We start from the raw sequence: 23885 nt of genomic DNA on the forward strand, positions 1-23885 counted from the left end.
AAGATGAAGTCATGCAGGGTGAGAGTTAAGCAGAAAATTCTTTGTCAGGGCGTTATTTGCACCTAAAAATGATTCCCAAGGGCGTTTTGTGACACTCTGAGATCCCTAGGGACATAAACAAGTGAAAAATGCAGACTTCAAAATTTGGCCATTCTTGACCAAAAAGCCTGGACTAACCCCTTAGAAAAAAGTCGATTTTTGGACCAAATACAAATATTCTTTTAAAAGCTTCCAATCGAATCAGTGTGTCCAAAAACGTCCCCTGAGACACTTTTTAGGCCTCCCAAGGGACCAAGGACAAAGAAATAGCCCACAAAAGATGAAGTCATGCAGGGTGAGAGTTAAGCAGAAAATTCTTTCTCAGGGCGTTATTTGCACCTAAAAATGATTCCCAAGGGCGTTTTGTGACACTCTGAGATCCCTAGGGACATAAACAAGTGAAAAATGCAGACTTCAAAATTTGGCCATTTTTGACCAAAAAGCCTGGACTAACCCCTTAGAAAAAAGTCGATTTTTGGACCAAATACAAATATTCTTTTAAAAGCTTCCAATCGAATCAGTGTGTCCAAAAACGTCTCGTTATTCGATTCGGGTCTGTCAAGCGACCAGGGACAAAGAAATAGGCCAGAAAAGATGGGGTCGGGAAGAGGGCAAAAAAAGAAATTTCTTTCTATTTTTTTTCAGGGCGTTATTTTCACGTCAAAATGATTCCTAAGGAAGTTTTACGACACGCTGAGATCCCTTGGGACATAAAGGAGTGTAAAAGGTTTTTGGGGAAATTTACTCCCCAAATGTGTTTATAGTCACAATTTCTTCAGATTCCTCTATGCCGTACGAAACTAGCCGTCTTCGGAGAGTGGAAAACTACATAAAACAATCTACTTTTTTAACATCATTTTTTTTTTACAACTCGGGAAGATTTAACAATAGTATTCATTCCTCTGCTGTCTTCTAGTTACTGTGGAGAAGCACAATCGTATTTGTTACCGTACATGGGAAAACAGTCCCTGGGTGAACGCACGCACACGGCACGCTCGCACGTTAAAACAAAAAAAGCTTGTCTCAAGACAGTAGCTCCGTGTAAGTCACTTTCCTCATTTGTGTCCAAGTTATTGTTTTTCTTCGCACGCTAAAGACAATGCAGCGAGTTGAGATTCATGCGTGCGATATCGCACGTATCATCACGGTGAGCGTGTCAGAAAAAGAGTGAATGTTATTATTGTACTGTTGCAGCAGTGATTTCGTCGCTTCAACTTTTTTCTTTCCAGAGAAGTCACTGTGGAGAAGCAAAATGATATTATTTTGCTGTCTTCCACGAGGGTTGAGCCCTATTTTGATCACAATGGATGAAATATTCCCTTTCCAATTGGTTATATCCTCGCGGCAGAAATTCAACCAATCAATAATAAATATATGTATTAAATTTATTCATCCAGTGGAACAACGAACTTCCCATTGTTCACAGTGGATTTGTTGCTCAGGAAAGAGAAATGATGAATCCTTTTGTGTTAACAATGTCATAACGTTTGGCTGTTCATGCTGCTCCTGATCGGTAAAGAAGAATCGGAAACTTCTCGCACCATCTTTGGCTCCTTTCCAACATCTCCCACAGTTGATCTGCCAGCGCTAAGGGGTCTTAAAGTGTTGCAGTGGTAAGGTGTGGTTGGGTGTAGTGTGCTTATACTAGAAACTTGTTCACGGACACCATGCGGCCTTTCTTGATGCAATTCCAAATCCAACTTGGCGTGACTAGTTTGGCTGCTCCCTCCACTGTGTGGCCATCCTGAAGAAAGGAAAACAGCAACCCTGATCACTAGATGCGATAACATTGATAAAGTATACATTTTCAATTCTTTGTTGTTTTGATACAAACCTCACTGCTTTTCATATGTAAATGCAAACTAGTTAGCATAAGAACATCATGATCTACATATGAAAAGCAGTGAGGTCTGTATCAAAACAAGGTCACCCCAAGCCTCGCTTTCAATCCAAGGTCAGGTCACTAAGAACACAACTGTAAAATGGGCTATAGGCTGTTTACTGTTCAGGAGTTCTCCTTTCGGAGGTATACGTAGCACTTTCAAGACCTATTCTAGCAGAAAAATAGTACACAAGTAGTTTATTAGTTCTTTACCTTAGTGTTGCTAACAATATGTGTTGCAGATGACTTTTGAAATTCCTCCACCAGATCTCCGTCATATCTACAGTCATGTTAAGAAGCTTCGAAGGTATAAAAGGTGTGAAGTGTAGGGAAAGATGCAACAGGTGTTATTCATGCAAGCGAAAACGTGCAGCTTGTGCCAAATGTATGAACAAAATGCAAAAGATGCAAAGCTCGGGAAAACATATAACTGGTGTCAAGAAAGGGAATGGGCAACCCTAGTTAAATAAAGTTACTTACTTACTAACGGGTGCCTAGCAAGGGAAAACTTGCATCCTAATCCAAATGCATGGGAAAAATGCAAAACATGCAAAGCTTGGGAAAAGCACAATGCACGAAAATTGCCAAATGAGAATTAATAATTACTGAGGTATTATTTAGAACAGAAGGCATTCAAATCGATACGCAATAATATATCTTCTCAGTTTCGCTACATCTTCCAGATCGTTCGAGAGGAAAATCGTCATTCCATGAAAGATATCCTTCAAACCCTGGAGATGAAAATAACAAACTGTGTTACTAGTAGATAGTCAAACGACAATGAAAAACAATACAAAGCGATGTCTTGTGAAGTGAACCACGACGTACAGTTTACACCACTATGTACTGCTAAAGTTACCTCAGTTTTGCTTTGAATAGTGTCTTCCTCATCATCCTGCAACAAAAATGGAATACTAAATAGAAGGATTCTCAGTTTCCACCAGGTGAAAACAAACGTGTAGCCTTCATTACCTTTTATTTTTTCTTGGGTTGGCACAACAGGCAAAAGCCAAACAACAACAACAACAGTGATGATGATGATGTCAGATGATGACAACAACGACAATGACGACGAAGACGATGATGAACAAAACGAACCAAAACAATAAAAAAAAAACATATTTTTACAAAAAGCTTCACTACCTCAAAGATTCTCAACCGAAGTCTCTTTTCAATGTTACTACAAAACACTCACGTTTGGGTGGTTAAATTTCTTAAGGTGCTCTTTATTCTGTTGGTAGCATTTTGATCCATACTTGCAGGTAGACTTAGCCTAAGAAAAAAAAAAAATAAAAACTACGTTAAAGGATTACAAGCTACAAAACGCTGGCTTTTTGCTATAAGTTCCGGCCCAACTTCAGAGCCACGCTGTCAACTACGCCTTAACGTGGTTTTGAAATTTTCCATTTTCGGTGCATATAGTCGATCTTTTGTGATATTTATGTATAAAAGAAAAGTCTCACCATTCAAATCTATGTTAAAAAACAAACAAAAACAAAACAACAACAACAACCACAACAACAGGTAGTCAACGACGTCACCACAGCTAAACCAAGAGGACATAAAACACCAATGTCTGACCTTTTTACTTGGTGACCCTTCTCCGTCACTGTCTAACGCCTTTCGTTTCCTCGTCTCTGTTTTTGGTTTCATGGTTTCTTCTGCGTTTTCATCTTCCATTGACTGATCGTTGTCGTCATCATCATCATTCCCAACATCATCTTCCTCATCGTCTTTTCTGTGCGGGTCTTCCCCATCTACCACATGAAGCAAATGACCACATAACAACTAAATTAACAACAAGAATATCTGCTCTAACTGAAATACACTCAGTCTTCGTCAAGCATGACCATTATTTCCGAGAATGAAGTGAACATTCGAATTCCTCTTTGTAATGTCCAGCATTTGAATGGAATCTTGAAGATTTTTTTGGAAGTATTTCCAAAAAAGACGCATCGAGTCACAAAAAATTAAAATACTTGGGAGACAATTGTTATTTTTGAAATACTTAATGATGTAATGTAAAGAAAAATTCATATCTTTATACCGTCAATGAACTAGGGAAATTTCTACGAAACTCTGAAATCTTGCTGGCGATGTTCAAAACTGACATGTAAATTTCAACTCTGTTCAAATTTCAAAAATACTGGTCACACATGATGTAGATTGATTGTAAGTAAAACACAACACCCAAACATGTTTTATAAATTCCTGCCCATTTTCTGTAGTATTCTACACCTCATATACTCACAATGCATGAGTTGTTTGTTTTGCATTTGACATATCAATAATGATGGCAATAGCGTTTCAGTTGAGTCAATACTACTCACTGTTGGATGCTCTTGAGTTCTTGAACAAAAGCTGTGAAAATGTCATAACAATAAAGTAAGAAAGAAACAATGAATGTAACGAACACTGGTAAAGTGTCACAACTTTAGGTTGTACAGTGCATGAAGTTCAAAACTTATGACCCCCGAACGACATGACCTCGTCTCTTGTGAGAGTGACACTAAAAGATTTACATGACGTAATTGTTTCCACTTTGAGAGCACGAGTGATGCTTAAAGTGTGAAATGCTGGTGTTTTGGGGAGATCCACTCTCAGCACTACTTTCACGTCCAATCTCCCACGTACCACAATCTACAGTGCTGAGATAGGTTTGGATGTAAGAACCGTTCTACAGCGTGTTGGCACCATAATGTCTTGACCAATCAGGTAATCCTCACCTGCAGATGAGGCAAATCATTGGCTGTTTTCCAGTCCTTGTCGTCTCTGATACGTGTCACCCGTGGAAATCGGATTGATATCCCATCAGCAGTGTGTGTTGTCGATTTACTGAATTCTGCTCCTGTTATCTCCCACACTGGTGCTTTCTGGAGGAGGAGAGCATGCTATATTATATTTATTATGATTATTATTATTATTATTATTTTGCAGAGGGTGGGGTGCAGCTATATTATGGATTGTTTGCAACTAGATGGAAAAACCTGTTGTTGCTGTAGGAAATTAAATGGAATGATACTATGCACTGGAAACTGTTCGGTAAAACAAGGAATACTGTCAGAGGTTCCGCTTTTCTTGCTTTTCCTGGAATTTTCAGAATATCGCACTCTACCAGTTGCTTCATCTCACTTGTACCATGCTCCTTGGTGAAATATGCGTTTGCTGTCCACAATTTCTTGTGGAAACAACCCTCCCATAGGATCAACTGGTTTTTCCATGCAAAAGGGAAGTGCTTTACGGATTATTATTAACTATACATCTTTTATGAAATTTACAATTGCAAATTACTTATAAACCTAAAAGAATCTATATCACATTCCACACCAAAAGGCACAAATCCATATTCTTATGAGAGAGTTACCCACAGCAAAATGGTAAACATACTTTTGGATCTTCAATAACAAAGTCAGGTACCAAACTGCGATGTACATTCAGCCATGATGGAACCTTGGAAGGGTCCTGCATAAAATCAAATAAAACAACCAATTCTCTATGCGGTTACCTTTTCTTTTAGTTCAATAACATGAGATATCCGTTTTGTCTCCTACTGGCCTTTCAATACCATGCAGACTCTTAAGTTCAAATCTTTTCACTGCTGTCAATTACTCATCATCATCATCATCATCATCATCATCATCATCATCAGCCAACTGCACTGCAATCGGTCACAAGCTTTCTCCACGCCTTCCGGTCTTTTACCATGCTTTGAATCTCTTCTGGCGTTGGTGGGTATGCCTGGCTGATTACCGTGTCAATGTTACGTTTGCCATGTTTGGGGTGGAAAAGGGCGTACCTGTTGACCAATTCATTCTCTGGTTTCCTGAGGATATGCCCTAAGAAGCGAAGCTGCTGTTGTTGAATCAGCTGGATGAGCAGATCTTGTTTCACTCTCTTAAGGACTTCTTCATTCGAGATGAGGTTCATTCTTTTGATACCCAGGATTATTCTATAGCAGTGTCAATTACTAAGAAAACAAAATCGTTTGGCTCAACGGGGTCAAAAGGTCATGTTGGCGCACTGTGATTGGCGGATTTTTATCCACTTTACTGGTTTCTGCATTTTTTGTGGTCTGCCGGTTGTTGCCGTAATTATGATTGACAGCAGCAAAACACGCAAATCGTAAGTTGGGCTTGAAGTTCAGAGTCCGTATGTTATTGAAAGGCGTAGTAAACACTTGATCTACATGTACATACCGTTGAGTGGTTGAAATAACAGAGAAGAATTTGGTTTTAAGTAATTTTTAAAACACAAGCAGCAGTGTCTTATCCAATATTGGGATTTAAAACCACAAGGCGCATCCGAGTGGTTTTAGACCCGATAAAATATGTGCTGCGAGTTTTTTGAACGGCTTCAAAAACATTCCTGGAAAAGTGTGTGTCAAGATACTGTAGTTCATAACTATGATGCTTTTGTGAACGTTGGATATTAGCATACGAGAAAAACATTAAGCACCGCATACTAATAAGTAGGAAGTTTTGTGATGCAAGTGATGTTTTATCGACCATTTGGTAGGTCAATAGGCTTATGAATTATTAATGAGTTTTTGAAGAAGCAAGCATCATCTTAGAGTAAATATTTCTAACCTAATAGAAACTTGTCATCCAATCTTACAGTGAAGTTTCAGGAGTTATACATGATGCAAAGGCCGAATAATATCAAACATCCAGTGTCTTCACAAACCTTGCTGATTTTCTTCATTTTAAGCTGCTTATTGAGCTGTTCAATAGTTTTATCATCATGTCCATTGCCGCACTTGGCCACAGTACACCACTGTTTTGTAGCTGGATCCCATACTCCCATCAGAAAGATTGACATCAAACCGCCTGCAATTCATAAAATACAGGCGATACTGCAACCTCGAAGAGCCCATATTTACAGCAAAATTAAGAAAATCGCAAACACTTAAGAATAATCATTTCTGGGATGTTTACATTGTTCTGTGACCAATCACAGGCAAACTCAAACCACAAAAACTAATTGCCCTTACAACTTGCAGTTCTTTTCAACTTGTATCTGATTGGTTTTCTTTCTCAACACAATAAAAATTCCAGAAATATAGCTAGTGTTTGCGGTTTTCTTAGTTTTACTGTGATGCATTTAACCCTTTAACCCCTAGCGCAAAACGACATTTTCTCCAGATCCAAGACTACAAACTCAATGTCCATGTATGATATACCATTTTAAAGCTACTCATGAGTGCATTTCATAACTGTTATAATTATGAATGAGAAAAGTTATGGCTTTGAGATAAATGGCCTTAAAACGTAAAAATTTACAAGTTCAAAAACGTCCCAATGCTTGTGTATATTAGGTACACCCCTAAACTACAGCTTATTTTGCAGTTCTCAACATGTTCATCAATGAGAGAGATTCCCATTCTTCTTTTTTAAACACTATGAGATAGATAAGATTAAAGGTTTACCAAAAGTTAAAACCTGTGAAAATATCTTCCCCAGAAGTGATGCCGAGATACATGTACCATGATGATGAGGAAGCCTTGGGGTTGAAGAAAACCCTCTTCAGCAGGTGAGGGAAAGTTGAAACACGTTATTCCTTAGTGAAGCACTTGTTACAAAGCTTTTACCTTTGTTTCCTGTCCCATAGTAGGCCCCTAGTACCACCAGGTCAGCAGTATCTGCCATGGCACCTTCTTCAAGATAGTCTTTCTTCATCTAAGAAAAGAAGATAGGATCACAGCAGCAAGTTGTTAAATTTGATTTTGTTATCAAGACAAATTTCACCTGCTGTAATTGATCACATATAAAAATAGTACCTTAAGCCAATGTCTTTTTCCTGGTTCATAGATACCCTGCAAAATAAATTCACAGAAGACATAGTGCCACCTACAATGTACTAGAAAAATTCAATTCATATTAAAAGAAGTCTAGGCTGTTCAGAAGTCTTTAAAAAAAAACAGGGACAGGGAGAAATAGGCCATTTCTAAGTTGCTGTGAACCTCATTATGAAAACGAGGCTAACTGCATAGTGTTTGATATGAGAATTAGTTTGGCTTGCATACGAATGTAAACTAGTTTGTATAATAAAAACTTTGCACTTAGCCTCACTTTCATAATGAGGTTCATAGCAACTTCAAAACTTCAGGTCAAATTATTATTTATTATTTATAGTGCTGTAATACAGTTTATACATTATTAACCAAATTATCTAACACAACTAACAGAACAATAAAGGAACAAGTCAAATTGCTACATTACATTGACATCCTTGAGCACAAGTCCCTCCAGGCCTTCATTCATTGCCCGTGTCATCAACTTGGACAGTTCCTTTTCTGACTGTAAATAAAGAAAAATGACTATTAGGACAAGTGCAATTATTCTACCTGTTTTAGAGATCACACAAGCAAGCGACATCAGACTATTACACTTCCGGGAGCTGACATGACCACTCAGAGAATTACAATATTAGTATCAATTTTGTAGAGCTTTATAAAAGCCATACCTTGAGGAAATTTGTTTCTGACAACATTATTTTGTTTGGGATGACAGTGACATTTTTCTCCAAGATTTGCCGTCTTTCCTTCATACTCCTTCACAAGACAAATTAATAAAGAAGCATGTTTCAGTTGTTTTTGGAAAATACTTTATATAAATTGTGCAAATAATCCAAAGGGAAAATGCATTTTAGATTCTAAATTTACAATTTTATGAAACTTTATTTTTTGTAGCTTAAAGGCCACTAAGGGCTGGAGTAATTTAACATGTAGAAAGGTTGAAGTGCAAAATAATTCAAATTTCATATATTAGTCAGAAAGAAATGTTTCTAGACAGCAAGCATTCAAAAAAAATTCTTGAATTATCTGATAGATAGATAGTTTATTTATCAAAAACCTTGCAGCCACAGGCTGAATTATGTTTGATTTAAAATAAAATATAGACTACAATAAAATACATGGCTGAGAAGAACTAATATAAAAGGACAAAAATATATAATTAAGAGAAAACAACATTACATCATTGCTTTATGAACATAGTGATAGATAAAACTATTTCGAGTACGAATGGTGTGGAGGCGCCGTGTAGTAAAAGAGTGCTGACTCCTTAGATTGACTTCACACTCTTTCTTGGGAGGCAGTAAGCTATACAGCTTGTGCGAGGGATTAGACAGGATGGAATTAAAAAGCTTATCACATAAGAACTCGCGGCGGTTGTGTAAGGGAACTAGACCAGTCAAAAGAAGCGCCTCATTGTATCTCAGACAGTGGCTACATGTAGCTGTAAGCACAAAGCAAAATTGCAAGATACTTGACTGTATCTAAATTAATTTGTTAATATTGTTATAGTGTTTTTTTTTTTTTTGAGTTCTTTGCCCAAAACCTACTTTTTCATGACGTTTTCGTCATTAAACTGGAGGCAATCAAAGATGAACAAACACACACTGGCATCCTTAAACGCGGATTTCTACAAAAGAAAGAGAAAATAATTTAGAGCATTGGTAAACTGACACACGTATTGTATACTTTATATGATGGTTGCAAGGACACAGAAGGGTGATAAATAATTATTACCTTATGGATGCCCAGAGTTCCAAAAGGAAGAGGCTTGCTAGTCTTGGTATCTACAAGTAAAACCTGAGGGAGAAATGACAAATTAAAGCTGTAAATTTTACTGAAATAATAAATAATTTAATATGACTTTCAGATTTAGTGTTCTAAATGGAAAGGGAAGGCATATAAAGTGAGAGAAAATAGTAATAAAAAAGGTGAAATCAAAATTATAATATTTAATAAATTATAACAAAACAAAATTCTAAAATTTGATTGGTTTGTAAAAGTACATTGTAAAAAGCTAAAAATGACTGATTCCTACTAATTTCATTCAATAAATAAATAAATAAATTTATTTATTTACTACAGACAACATTTCAAAAGGCTATCTAAATAAGAAGTTGGTTTAAAAAGAGTCCTGTATAATCAGAAGAAAAATATTTGACACTCTTACTGTTTTGAACATAACTATAATAACTATACAAATTTATCAGTCTGAATCTAAAAGCCACCAACCTTAAAAAAAGAAAATAGAAAAGGTAGCAGAGGACCAATCTGCAAAAATGCTAGCCAGTTGGCTCTGCCAATGTCCATTTGGTTAAACTTCCCACAGTTTGAAACCTTATTTGATGGCTAGCTAGTTAAAAATTCAAACTCAAAGTGTTCACAGTTTTCTTTTACTCTCACTGCAAATAATACACCATCTTGCAGCACTATATAAGATGGGTTACTTTTCTCACAAGTTTTGCGCTGATTACAATAACATGTCAAACACTTACAGGCATTTGTTCTAGTTCAGCACCAATCATGTCCATAATATAAATGCAAATATTTTGAAAGTAACCTAATCGTTGTAGATCATTAATGCACTACACTGTACATCTCATTACCTCACTGTCCAGTATTAGGCTGTTGCCATGGGGACACGCCTTAGGAAGGTAATCCTTAATAGGTGCAACCTGACTCAGGCAAATTAAAAACAAAGCCTTACAGTAAGTTATTAGATAAAAGGTAATGGTAAAGTCCCCATTCATTCATTCATTCATTCATTCATGCGATGCACAAGGGTGCACACAAGACCAGATCTTAACCATGAGAGGGAGGGGAGGGGTGATGCATTGCTACTCAAAATTTTTGGTCAGGCTAGATAACCCACTTCCCTTTCAGACACAAAATACTGATCTGTTAAGCCTATTTTCTGAACAAAAATTGCAATTTTGCTTCCCAGTTTCAGACCAGAGCCCTAACATTGTGTAATTGATACATGTATAGTAAATACCAGTAAATGGATCCCCTTATCAGACAGAGCAACTTAAAATTTAAGCCATACCTTCTGGGGCCACACATACATCAAGTATCTAATATAATGCTTATCTATTAAAGGCAGTATATTTGCCCCCCCCCCCCCCCCTTCACACCCACACACACAGGTATCCTCAACCCAAGAGCTTTAAACTCAGTTTCTGTCAGTAGTACTACTTCCCCTGGATTGGGATGCTATGCAACAGTGGAGTCTAAAGAGATGAAGAAAATACTAATGGCAAATCAGTGTATGTTGATAATGAGCATTCCAAAGATGAACTCACACTTGGAATGAAGAAAGGCAACATTATTTTATTTCCCATGTTTTATAAACAGGAGCATACTGCTTCACACCCCTGCTCTGTAAACATGGTTTTCAGTTATGACGCAAATAGACAAACATCAAACTTCACTTTTGTGCTATAGCTGTGCACATAGACTTAGACCTCACGCTGCACATCACAATAAAATAAATCATATTCACTTTCACCAATAATCTTAATGTGTGTTCTTATTGGTCAAAAGCCACGCACACTTAACAAAAAATTTAATTGGCTTTAATTTTCTTCTTTCAAAAAGTTAGTAAGGGGAGGCAAACTTGTCAAGAAGACTTTTAGGAAAACTTAAAACAATAGTAGAAGTTACACCAGCCAACTATGCACGTACTCTTTGGGTTTGTCACTGATTCCGAGAGCCAAAGATCATCTGTGTGGGTAAGGAGGCTAAGTTATACTCGCCTCTCAGTTTTTCTCATATCATTAAAAAATGGTTGATTTACATGTATCAGTTAAATAAATATTATTAAGTAGAATTACATGAATGTGTATTAATAAATTGCAGTATTCACCTTATGTGCAAGAACAGGTTTGAGGCTGCGGCTAAAAAACTGAAAATCACTGCCACTCTTGTGAACCTTAAAGAGCAAAACGTTTTGTCATTAGTCAAGAAAATATTCATGAGGGTGAAAGCATCAAACACATCTAGCAGTGAAATACTTTTAATTATTTTATTATATCTCTCAGGTACTGTAGTATGCGTGGTGTGATTGGTCAATTTTGCGGGCTGTATTTCACTGTATGGCCAGCTAAATTTGAACTTCAACTAGTTTCCTTTCACACGCACCCAATTAACCTCAGAGATAAAATAAATATCTTACTAACCTTATTTTCTCTGTAAGTTACGGATCCTTGTTTTTTCCCATTGATTTAAATTTATGGCCTGTGCTTCATGCTTGGGCCACACATCTAAATCAACGGGAAAAACTTGGTCTGTAACTTACAGTACGGAGTAAGAGGTATGTACAACTTACCTGGACTCTCTCACCATCATATTTAATCTCTGCAAACATGCCACTGGGACATTTCTTCACCGCATGTGAAAAGCTTTTGCAAGCTTCTGCCTGAAAACAGACATTTTAAAAACATTCATGCCATTAGATACCCAGTGATAGTTTTAAAAGAGCCAATACACTGTACATGATACCATTGGTTCCTGACACGTGCCAATGTACATTGCATATACATGTATTAAGAACATTGGCTTCACATAAGCCAGCAGCTGCCAACATATGTTTCAACATTATGCAAATAGATACAAACACTGTTTTACATGTGTCACAGTAACAGACTTAGTTCATGTGCCAATACATCACTTCTGGTTACATGTGTGTCAGTTGGTCCTAGCAGCATTGGTTTAATAATTGTGAGACAATCAATCCCAGGGTGCCAGCATTGGCTTAACATCAATGCCAATACCTACCAACATTGGCTTGATATGGACCAATCAATCCTACCAACATTGGCTTAACATCAATGCCAACACCTACCAACATTGGCTTAATATGGACCATTCAATCCTACCAACATTGGCTTAACATCAATGCCAATAACTACACCTGTACCAGCATTGGTTTAATACAAGCTAATTTATTGATCCCTGCCAAAATTGGCTAAAAATCAATGCCAATACCTACCAACATTGGTTTAATATGAGCCAATCGATCCTTACCAACATTGGTTTAGCACCAATGCCAATACCAACCATGATTGACTTAATATTCAATCGATCAATGTTAAAACATCAATACCAATACGTACCAACATTGGTTTCACTGGTGTCATCAAAGAGGCCCTGATGCTAAGCTTTTTACTCATTCCTGGCAAAGCACCACCTTTGGTTTCTTTCTTTTGCAGGCATTGCTGAGCGACGTCACTGAGATTATTGGATGCTTGAAATGCCTCATATGCATCGGGGTCAAGTGCATCCAAACTGAAAATGGGATCAAACAACCCATTGGCAAGAACTTAAATGGAAAAAGTTGCTCATAAATATTAAAGAAAACTTATTCCTACTAAAAACTGCATCAGGAACAATAGTTCTTACACGTGTTTTGCTCCTGTGTTCATTCGCAGGTCATGTTTGATCAGTCGAATGATGAACTTCAGATCATTTGCAGTGCATCTATTAAATAAGTAGATAAAAAATACACAATCATAATCATGTAATTATTATCATTTGCATTATCTTGTAAACTAAATTATTTAACTTGGCAAATAAACAGAGATTTGCAGACCTGTACGGAACAACAATAAGATACTGTACATATTCAGTAGAACATTTATTTGATTATATGTACATGTAATTTCACAACCATGAGGAGATTTGACTTTTTAAAGATAAGTAATCTGAGCATTTTACCTTCTTGCCATTCTTGTCAGTTCCCTTTGCTGGTCTTCTTCTTTTGTGAAGTTCTTCAGTTTATCCAGAAATGCATCAACCTTACACAATCCAGAGATCATGATCATTAATACTGAAATCCTATCCCCACATAAAAAATCATTTTTTAAACAACTTTTACCCAAATATGACAGTATTAGAATGTCAACATACCTCTTGAAGAGAAACTAAGCTTTTTTTCATTGGCTTTAACAGAGGGCTGGCCTTGAAAAATGTGCTCACAGTTTCAGACACATCTCCCTGTGGGGAAAAAAAAGTTGAAGGTAAAAGTTTAACTCATACTGTCAGTAGTAAATTAAGAAAAGCAATATTAGCCACTAACTCGGCCTTTACAAGTACATAAATAAAATTAATGTAATGTTTAAATTAGTTTTACAAACCTGTTCCAAGTCCGTCAACATATCGTCTTGACTACAGCCAAATATCTGCAAATAAACAGTCATTTTTGCCACTTAATTTCTCTACAATTCTCTACAAAATTAAATAGTCACAAAACAAAAGCTCATTATGATCGAGACATCCATCAAATCTCCACAAACTCTTGCATCTTGTTTTTCATTATAAAATTGTGACACTCAGTAAATCCTGTCATATAGCTAATATTCAGTGAAAATTGAGTTAAACATTACTCTGTTTGGCCATTTTTAAGAACATCACAAAAATAACAAAGGAATTAAGAATTGGTGTAGATTTGATGAATGGTCTATAATAGTACCATGTAAATATTACAGATGTCATTTTAAAGGCTCATAAATTAATTACTACTAGCAATCTTGACATGATCTTTTTGTGGTGACATTAATTACTGATCCATAAAATTAAATCTGCAACTCCACTTCGTCCACTGAAAGACCTTGAAATGGCCTATACACATCACACATATATATGTTTATTCAAGATGTTATACCTGGCTGAAAAGTTTAATGAGCTGTTTGCTTTGTAAGTTATAGACTCTCTTGTTTACTCCTGGAAGTAACATCTTCACCCACAGTAATAAATCTCCTGTAAAGCCATCTGCAGGAAAGAAACATAACTTAATAACACCTGGAGCTGTAGAAAAGGAAATCCCCCAAGAGTACAATGAACACAAACATGAATCAGGGAATTAGTTGGGTATAAGGAGGGTGAGTGGGAAGGGTTATACAGGAAGAATGCTGCTTTGTAAGAGCTACATGTTGGTGAAACAGAGATTATCACTGGCTGAAATTTCACTGAAATAAAAAACAGAATTCAGAATTCAAAGTAATTTCAACAGCTTTTCTTTGATTGACCTCTACCAAAATGTAACTTTATCTGTTGAGTCTTTTGAAGGCGGTTGGTCTAGCTTTGTTGGAAAGTGCTATAATTTCCCACTGAAAGCCAACTTCAACATAATGATTATTTTAACATGAAGTCTTCACTTTCCCCTATCACTCGACCTGTTACATGTTCTTTGCATGTATACATGTACTTTTATATTTCCTCAATTAAATTCTCATCCCAGTGCTTGTTCTATACTGTCATGAATAGTGCTTGCGCTGGGATATCATGCCGAGTACCAATATTTACACTTTGTGTGCAAACGGCTATTGTTGTTTCTTCGAGAAGTACCTGTAAATTGTTTCCTCAAACTTCTTTTCCAGTTTGCATGTTTGAAAGCTCCTTGCTTCTCGATTCTCCGTCCTCGATTCCTCGCGTCTTGAAACTCAAATGTCTCGACATTGGAGACGTGACTATCGAGTTTCGAGGATCGAGTCGAGACTGTCAACATACTTTTGAGTGGTACTGTACTTTGCATTGCTACATGTATTTTTTAAGACTGAAAAGGTTCTGTTAACTTGCCTCCAGAAGAACCACTAGTGAAAAAATCAGCCATAATCTTGCTCTTTGCAAGGTAGCTTGGCTCTTCTGCAAGTCTGATGCAAATTTTCCTAAACTCTCGGAATGAATTATCTTGGCTTGTAATATCAAAGCTATTCTTCACAGGTGAGGAGCTTCCACCGCCATCACTAGAGGCCGTCACTTTCTTGAATGCCAATTGCGGCTTTGATGTTGATGTGGCCTTTGATTTACCAAATGCAAGAGTGGACTGGACTGCCTTCTTCTTGGGTGAAGGAGATTTCTTGGCACTTAACTCTGAAATGCAAAGTTTGAACAAGTTATCTTCAGTTGTCACCATATAGCTTAAACTTCCATACACTCATGCTACTGGCATTTTTACAAGTACGGTTATGTTTATAAAAGCCTTTCCCACGAAAATAACTGTTTCTGATGACTTCTGTACAAAATTACATTGAGAATACAAAATATGATTTTAAAAACTTGGAAGCCAACTACTTGGAAGCCAACTATTATTATTATTATTATTATTATTATTATTATTATTATTATTTATTCTGATCAGTTTGCAGCTTGTTGAATCAGTAACCTGTTATGCGATGTTTATTTACTGCTTATGCTTGGGTTATCTCAAACCAGTGTGAAGGAAAAACTTATCTAAAAATAGTCCAATTTATTTGTGAAATGTGCCATTTCACAGATTGATGGACAGTCCAGTTTATGGGTCCTGTACATCACAGTTGTTACTACACAGAGGTAAATTGCTTCTAACCTTAGGAAGGGTTGGCACAAGATAGCCTGAATGTGCATGATGATGACGATGATCAAGATGATGATTAGAATGATCATAAAGACGAAGCTGGACAACGATGATGACCAGAATGACATTGTATGAAGATACTGGTACTGACAAGAGCAATGCAAAGATGCCTTTGATTGCAATGTGTGCTACATGTACATGCATGTACTGCATAACTTTGGAAAAGTACTTAGGTCTGATAAGTGAGAAATGAATGCTAAATGAGCACTCCCTTTGCTACAGACAGATCAGGGACCATACCAAGGACATTTTGATAATATTGGTCTTCACAACTCTGTGCTCCTTTGGCCACTACGCACTTCTTCCGTAGAATGTAAAATCACTAAATAATTTGCTTTGCACGTTTAATTTTTTTCTTACAATAAATTATATTGTATTTCGTTGTAATAAGTGTGAATAAAATTGAATTGAATTGAATTGCTAGGAAGAAAAGGGCTGTGAAATCACAAGACTTCAAACTAGTACGTTATTCAGCGCTGAAGATCAAAACTCAGTACCATACATGTACTCCAGTAGCAAGACTTCTGTATAGCCCCATACATTTAACCTAGCCTTAATCAAAGATTAAGGAGCGCATTCAATGATCTTGATTCCAGGCTCTCTCTCCTTTATCAAGTTGGTGATGATGTCATCTGCGGCTGCCCCTGAAGAATCTGCAGGGGGGATGCCAGATATGCGTCCCAAGATCCATTCATTTGTTGATTGTCCCATGCAATCTCGACTCCAATCTGTATTAGGAGCGCATTCTTTCTACGTTGAATGCAATAATTATGGACCTTTGGGACAAAGTTTTGGTATGTAACATATATAACATTGTTATCTTCAGTTCTCTGACTCGCCAGAATTTCAAATCCTGTCTTTAAAATTTGACAATAGGATGTCCGTAACAGTTTATGATGCGTGCTTTTGAAATCCACACTAAAGACATTAGGGACACACCTTAGTATACTGTTCAATGGTATAAAAGAGACACTCAAAGACAGTTAGCAAAATCTCAAACCTTTGATGAGGCCTTTAATTTTCTGTTGGTCGTCATCCTTGAGGTTGTTAAATCCATCCAAATCATCTGCGCTGTCAATCTTCTTGGTTGTAGCTCGTGCCCTGGACAGTGAATCAAAAATGCACGGAACATGGTACCACTGCTTCATCATTCCTCCATCTTCACTGAACGGATTAGAAACCAACTTTCCTATTCGAGTGGAACTCTTTTCTATCTGCTGCTTGCATGTTTTGCATTTGGCTCTCCCCTGCGAGGCATACTCCACAAGAAAAGCCTTCTCTCCGCCATCTGCAGACATGATGCTCGAAAACGAAAACAGTCGTCGATAAAATAAAGCTGAACCGTGGTTGACAAGCTGGAAGTTAACTCTTCGAATCCCAAACATTAGCAATAACTTTCAAATGCATAATGATAGTGCTTTTGTTGATTATTTTTCTGCAAGCTTGTCAAAATTTCAAGGCAAGTTCGAACTTGTGGAAAAGTTGCCCACGATCCGCCATTTTTGTTAATACGCCCGAATTGCATCGTGGGAAAGTTAAGAAAGCCGCTGACCAAATAAATGCGGCTTCACTATTCAAAATGGATGATTTGTTTGGCGATTTGCCTCCTCCAAGTAAGATGAAAATTGGCTTTTCTCCGATTTCCGGGTTTCTAGAATATATTTTATTTAACACTATTATTTTTTGTGTTTTCAGCGAGTGGAGGTGACATCTCGAGCTCAACAGGAAATCTCTATGATGATATTCCAACCCCGGAAAGTAGAGAAAATAAAAGAAAACTTGAGGATGATGATAACAATGAACTACCAAACAAAAGATCTGTCTCGCGTAAGATAATACTTCGCTAAGCATTTTTTAGTATGTTATACTTTATACGAAGTCTTCATGTTGCAAAGAAATTCTGAATCTCCTTCCTTTGCAACCCCCTCCCCCAATCCCCATTAAATATATTAATAGAAAAATAATGTCCCAGATCTGCCCTGGTCAAGTGATATCTGGGTACAAAATTACAAACAGGCTAGGCAGATCAACATGGATTACTACTTACTGAGGATTACAAGGTTTGAATTATCCAAATTATACTCAGTTTACTTTTAACTTCTTTCTACTATACATGTACATGTACCTCTTGCTACAGAATCTAAGTTCAAATTGAGGGGCTTCGTTGCTGAAAGAAAAGGAGAGAGGGATGACATGCAAGATGCACATGTTATCTGTGATGATTTCTTAGAAGAATTTGATGTCAAGCCTATTGGAATGTGAGTTGCATGTTCATGTTAAATACCTCATTACAACTTCACGCCGATTTAATATCGCATTAAAATTAGCCGGTTAGATTAGATTAGTCATTAGATTGCAACCATGTACATGTAGAAAGCTTTCAAAAAATCAGAAAAAGTTAAAGACTTTGCATAGATTTTGGGGATAGGTCATCTCAGAATTAGAGACTTTGTATGGAATTTCGGCAACCTTTGACAGGCCACAACTTATGTTACAACACAATGAAACATAGCCAAACTTGGTAAACTTACTAATTTTTATGTGATCTTTCTGGTGATGGTGTTCATTTCTTTGTGTGATATAATTTAAACAATGTATAAATTAGGCCCCAGTCCTTTTATGAAGTTCAGAACAGGCAATTTGTAAATACAACCAAACTCAAAACATTATTTTCTGGTGATTGCTTATGCTTGAATAATTTGACTCTGAACTGCGATGATTGCATTACAGGTCCAGGATGTGTTACTATGGTGTTTTTGATGGACATGCAGGTCACAGAGCATCACAGTTTGCCTCTGAGCACTTACACAAGAATATTATACTCAAGTTTCCAAAAGGTTGATGGTAAATACTAGATAAATAGTTGCTGTTGCCATATGTTTGCATATTGTTTTCTTTTTGCCCGTTAAAATTTTACATTCATTAAACCAAAAGTAGGTGTCTAGTCCTTCATGCCCCAGCCCTTCTATTAAAATTTGTTGGCAGTCTTGACTAAGATTTCCTTTTTATGATTACAGTGGAACCTCTCCTTATGGACGCTTCTCTATTATGGACAGTTCACTTGGTCCCTGAGAGACCGAAATCCATATAAAGCCTTCTTCTCTAAAATGGACACCTCTATAATACAGACACTTATTCCTGTCCCCTTGGTGTCCATAATAAAGAGGTTCGACTGTAGTTAAAATTTTAAATACGAGATCTGCATGTTGAGATAACTTCATGATTGAGAGAAATATAATAAAAAAAAAAGGAAAAATCTAAAAAAAAGTATTAATTTGCCTTTAACTTGAACTTGTACCATGTTAGAAGGATGTTTTTTGCCTAATAACTATTTAGAGTCCTTGCATTATTAATAAAATCATTCTTTCTTCAATCTGTTAACATCTACAGGAGAAACTACTAACAAAGACAGGGAGATAAAAAAATGTTTAACAGAAGCATATAAGAAGACTGATGACGAGTTCTTACATGAAGCATCAAAAGCGTGAGTGTTGAAAATGGGTTACCAATCCCTTACCTTGTTTCTTATCAATAGAAATGGTTCTTTAATACTTGGTCAACTGTCATTTCTGCAAGTGATTTTAATCATTTCTAATTCATGCATACTGGCTTGATGTTCACAAAGGTCACCAGTGTGGAAGGATGGATCAACTGCTGTCACGGCACTGGTCATGGATGATGTTTTGTATGTTGCTAATCTTGGAGATAGCAAGGTAATCTATGAATATGCAGAGATGCTGACCTCTGCAGATCTAAGTCTGGAGGTTTTTTCTTTGTGTCAACCCCCTTACCTAATCTTCAACCCATCCCTTCCCCAAAGATGGCATAAGTTATCACAACCCCTCAAAAAAAGTCCCAGATCAACCCATCCAACCAAAAAAAAAATGACCTGTTTCTTTCAGTGCAGCATGAAAATGCACCTACCTGAGTGTGTTCTCGCTACTGCACTATCCCTGCCTCCAGATTCCCAGATAATCTGGAGAAGTTGGCATATAGAAAATATATATTGCACTGACCCAAACATGCTAGGATGTACAGCTGTATTTCACATGTGCTATCTAAATTTCTTTATGTTGTGAACATTTTCAAGATCACCAAGCTCAGTGCAGGTCAGGAGTTAGACTAGGGACTCTAATGTTGCAAATGCTGTTGGATGATCAGAACAAAATAAGCACAGTTCATTTAATATTAACTTTGTCATTTTTTTTTTCTTGTAGGCACTCCTTTGTCGATGCAGTGAAGAGGGTAAGGTGTCTGTAGTTTCTCTCTCCAAGGATCATTCCCCTTCTCAGGTAAGAAAAACTTAAACACAAATCTGAAGTCAATTATAGTTATTTTAGACAGATTTAAATCAAACTTTAACATAGTATTTAAATTATGCATTCATATTCTGGGCCAAGTGAATGTCTCATTTGCCCATGATCACTATGAAGATCCCTAAATTGAAGCTTGAAGTCCAGGTTCTGTTTTTCTATTTGTTTTTTCTGTTCAATTTACAGTATGAGGAGAGGATGAGAATCCAAAAGGCTGGTGGAACTGTCAGGTATACATGTTTCATATGTATTAATAATTTAACAACAGTTAATAACATTGTTTTTTTGTTTGTTTTTTTTTTTCATTCGCCTAACCTGTAAAGTATCAAACATTCTTCACTGTACTGTACTCGGCTCCCAAATTTTTCTGGCAAATTACTAACATGTGAGATTTCATTTTTGGAGTGCCATGACTTCCGAGAATTTCAAAGTTCCATACTTTGTGTAGCCTGCAAACAATACTGCAGCTCTGTCCCCAATTTCAGTGTTGCCTCAAGGACTTTACATTATGAGGGTGGGGTGAGGGGTTAAAAAAGGAGGCTTTGGATTGAAAATGTTTCACAATGAAAACAAAGAAAAGAAAAAAGAAGCAAACAAACAAGCAAATTTGCCAACCCTTCCCTTACAGACTTCTGTGCACTTTCAAGATGCTTCTATTGCAGACTGCCTAGAATTTGCTTTTCTTTTTTCCCGAATTTTAATTTTTGTCAAAAAAGGGAAATTAGTAGAAGTAAGTATCTGGGCATGCTATCCTGTCTAGATTTTGAAATATGCGCCAGCAAAGTTAGGCATTTTTAGAGATGAATTCTTCACTATGCGCTGTATTAAAAAGTATCTTTAAAAATTTTGAAATAAACGAATCAATATTTTGGCATGTAATCAAGATAAACACTCAAAGTGGCAGGGTTTGCTGTCCAAAATACATTGAGTAGAGTTTGTTGTTTTGTAACAGGGAGGGCCGTGTTCTTGGTGTATTGGAAGTGTCACGGTCCATTGGAGATGGCAGATTCAAGAGATGTGGTGTTACTGGTGTCCCGGATGTCATGCGATCCACACTTACTGATAATGACAGGTATAGTACAAGACTGATGTGAATTAGCCTGATATAAACAGCCAACACTTGGCAGAGTTTTACAAGCTGAACTGAACTTCTTATACGAATGTTTTCCTAGGTTTTTGCTTTTAGCGTGCGATGGCCTTTGGAAGGGATTTTCCGTGGACTCGGCCCTAAAGTTTATCAACAATATTCTTGAGGTAACATTTTCAGTGATTAACTTTAAGTGTTTTTTGTAGGTTTTTCCCTGTTTTGTCTTTCTTTATCCCAATGGTTTAATACAATCACAAGTGATCTTCGTAGGAGTTCAATTTTTCTTGGGCTTATACATTTTTCGGAGTAACTAGGGAATACCCCGCCACTCCAAAAGTGACCCTGAAACGAGTGGATACGCGGCTACGCAGAAATAGTGGTAAATACCACCCCCTCTCCCTCACGTAGCTTTGTGGCTACGCAGCTACGCGGCTACGTGGCTACGCGGCTACGCAGCCACGTGGTTTCGGCTCGTGGATTAAAGCGCTTGTTTCAGCTCGTGGATTAAAGAACGGGGTATATTCATGTGTAGAGCGTTTGTTTCGGCTCGTACGCGTAGCTGCGTAGCCACGTAGCCACGTAGCTACTCTTTTCAGGATTACTTTTGGAGTGGCGGGGTATTCCCTAGTTAAGCCCATTTTTGATAACGACACCTCTCTCTCTTATATCTCGATAGAGTGACGAAAGTGAAGAAATTGCGCAGAAGGACAACAACGGTACGCATTTTTACTGCAGTGGTGATTATTGTACTAATGAAACCTTTCATCATGTAATAGGCCCAGTATTTGTAATCTGTAACTATGATGAAACAAATAAGCTTAATAATAAAATTTGACCATCATAAAGAGATCCGAGAGAAGAAGAGCGAAGGGCTAACGCTCAAAACGTCAGCACTCAAATCTCTTTACGGTGGCCAATTTACCTTTGGTTATGCGTGGTTCAATTCTACCTGTTACCATCCCCCCCCCCGGGCACACCCCCGGGAAAACTCGGCCCGTCTGGCCCGGGGGTCGGGAATTTCCTCAAGCGGTCTTGCCCGGGGGTAGGGGGCGGGGCAAATCGAAATAACTACTCACGCAAGGACTTATGGGGTGACAATGGCGGCTAACTACGCGGAAAAGGCCACGTTTTTCGCTGGCAAGGCCATTGAGTACGTTAGCGAATAGCTGGACCAGAGTAATCTGTCGAAGCTGAAAGCTCTGTTTGAATTTAAGTGTTATTGGTAATTTGTTGCAGTTTATAAAATGAAATTATATTTTATTTTATCGATCTGATGGAGGTGATGTGATTTACATTTTCATTCATTACTTTAAAAGCTTATCCCAGAGCTTGATTTGACGTAAGTATCCGAATTTAGTAGCTTTTTTTCGTATATTCAAGGCTGTTTCATTTTTATACTTTTATCTTCAAGGCTAGGTATACGCTTTGGGTAAATGTTTCGGTTCCCAGATTTGTTCTCAAATTTTACAGTTGGTTTTCTGCATGCAATGCGTACGCGTCGCTTCGAATTCAACTCGAATCTGCGGCAATCAGCTTTGACTTCTTTAAATATGTATACGCGTTCGTTCTAAAAGTTTAGGATTTTTCAGGTTCCTGGTTTTGTTTAAAAAAAGAAATAAATCATCAAAACGAAGCAGTTTATTTTTAGTCCATGTCATCAGTCCCGGGGGTGGGGAATTGTCTCTTTCTGTGTGCCCGGGGGTGGGGAATAGGACGTCAAGTACACAAATGCCCGGGGGTGTGCCCGGGGGGGAGATGGTAACAGGTAGAATTGAACCACGCATTATCGATTCTGCTGATAAAATCAAACATTCATTTCCACTCCCCACAATGACGCAGTACCACACTTTCTTTAGACACTAACTCCCTTATCCAATTTAATTAAGATAGTCTTCTTCTTTGCTTGCCATGTACATACAATATGTAAATCGAACCGTACATTCTCTATAGTGGCAAAATCATGTTTTCTCATTTATAGGTTCAGAAGATGTCCCAACCGACCCAGTGTCCGCGCGGTACCAACAAGCGTGCAATAAAATCGCCAGTGAGGCTGTTAGGAACGGAAGTTCGGATAACGTTACGGTCATGCTGGTGTCCATCACAAGACAGTGAACTCGAGCATACACAGAGAGGGGAGGGTTGAATCAATCCTTATATTCTCCTGTTTACCTCTCACCCACCCTCCCCTCCCAAGTGAAGCTGTTAGGAACAGGGGTTCGATAATAATGTGACATAAACGGGTCATGCTACCGTTTTTTCACCAAAGCTCTTCTTGAACTGTCTCCAGACACGTTCAATGAACGTGATGTCACTGTCTATTTATACAAGAAATACGGTTTCAAAATACAGATTACGACTTGGTTTTCATTCTTTTGAAGTGA

At 37.5% G+C, this 23885-nt stretch overlaps 2 protein-coding genes across 3 annotated transcripts; one reads left to right on the forward strand and one right to left on the reverse strand.

Moving 5' to 3' along the window:
- Positions 1-646: 646 nt before the first annotated feature.
- Positions 647-17621, reverse strand: LOC146488955 (DNA ligase 3-like). 2 transcript variants are annotated; one of them, XM_085115067.1, is made up of 27 exons: positions 17105-17620; positions 15288-15581; positions 14374-14480; positions 13847-13891; positions 13620-13706; positions 13428-13507; positions 13113-13190; positions 12827-12998; positions 12040-12129; positions 11578-11643; positions 10319-10387; positions 9450-9512; positions 9263-9342; positions 8384-8471; positions 8140-8217; positions 7698-7733; positions 7509-7596; positions 6605-6747; positions 5309-5383; positions 4648-4794; positions 4252-4282; positions 3503-3678; positions 3117-3194; positions 2781-2816; positions 2567-2652; positions 2135-2201; positions 647-1783 (listed from the first exon to the last, which is right to left on the reverse strand). In XM_085115067.1, the coding sequence occupies exons 1-27, from the start codon at positions 17487-17489 to the stop codon at positions 1679-1681; spliced, it is 2850 nt and encodes a 949-aa protein (XP_084971193.1). In that variant the 5' UTR covers positions 17490-17620; the 3' UTR covers positions 647-1678. The 2 variants fall into 2 exon arrangements, with proteins under 2 accessions (XP_084971193.1, XP_084971197.1); XM_085115071.1 differs by lacking the exons at positions 647-1783; positions 2135-2201; positions 3117-3194 and having other exon boundaries at positions 2575-2652; positions 3490-3678; positions 17105-17621.
- A 29-nt stretch (positions 17622-17650) lies between these two features.
- Positions 17651-23854, forward strand: LOC146488956 (integrin-linked kinase-associated serine/threonine phosphatase 2C-like). The gene is made up of 12 exons (XM_085115098.1): positions 17651-17717; positions 17800-17931; positions 18242-18362; positions 18835-18941; positions 19495-19588; positions 19730-19817; positions 20322-20396; positions 20604-20647; positions 21370-21489; positions 21590-21671; positions 22181-22220; positions 23483-23854. Exons 1-12 carry the CDS (start codon positions 17684-17686, stop codon positions 23614-23616), a joined length of 1071 nt encoding a protein of 356 aa, XP_084971224.1. The 5' UTR covers positions 17651-17683; the 3' UTR covers positions 23617-23854.
- The last annotated feature ends 31 nt before the right edge of the window (positions 23855-23885 follow it).

The sequence above is a fragment of the Pavona decussata genome, unplaced genomic scaffold (genome assembly GCF_977016875.1).
Source record: "Pavona decussata unplaced genomic scaffold, jaPavDecu1.1 SCAFFOLD_8, whole genome shotgun sequence".
Classification (NCBI taxonomy): domain Eukaryota; kingdom Metazoa; phylum Cnidaria; class Anthozoa; order Scleractinia; family Agariciidae; genus Pavona; species Pavona decussata.

Coding starts and splice junctions, on each gene's coding strand:
- LOC146488955 (XM_085115067.1), bottom strand. CDS start 17,489: ATGTTTGGGATTCGAAGAGTTAACTTCCAGCTTGTCAACCACGGTTCA. Junction 9,513..10,318: donor GCCTAATACTGGACAGTGAG/GTAATGAGATGT, acceptor TTTCTCCCTCAG/GTTTTACTTGTAGATACCAA. Junction 3,195..3,502: donor AAGGGTCACCAAGTAAAAAG/GTCAGACATTGG, acceptor TTTTTTTCTTAG/GCTAAGTCTACCTGCAAGTA.
- LOC146488956 (XM_085115098.1), top strand. CDS start 17,684: ATGGATGATTTGTTTGGCGATTTGCCTCCTCCAA. Junction 17,718..17,799: donor TGGCGATTTGCCTCCTCCAA/GTAAGATGAAAA, acceptor TTGTGTTTTCAG/CGAGTGGAGGTGACATCTCG. Junction 21,490..21,589: donor ACACTTACTGATAATGACAG/GTATAGTACAAG, acceptor ATGTTTTCCTAG/GTTTTTGCTTTTAGCGTGCG.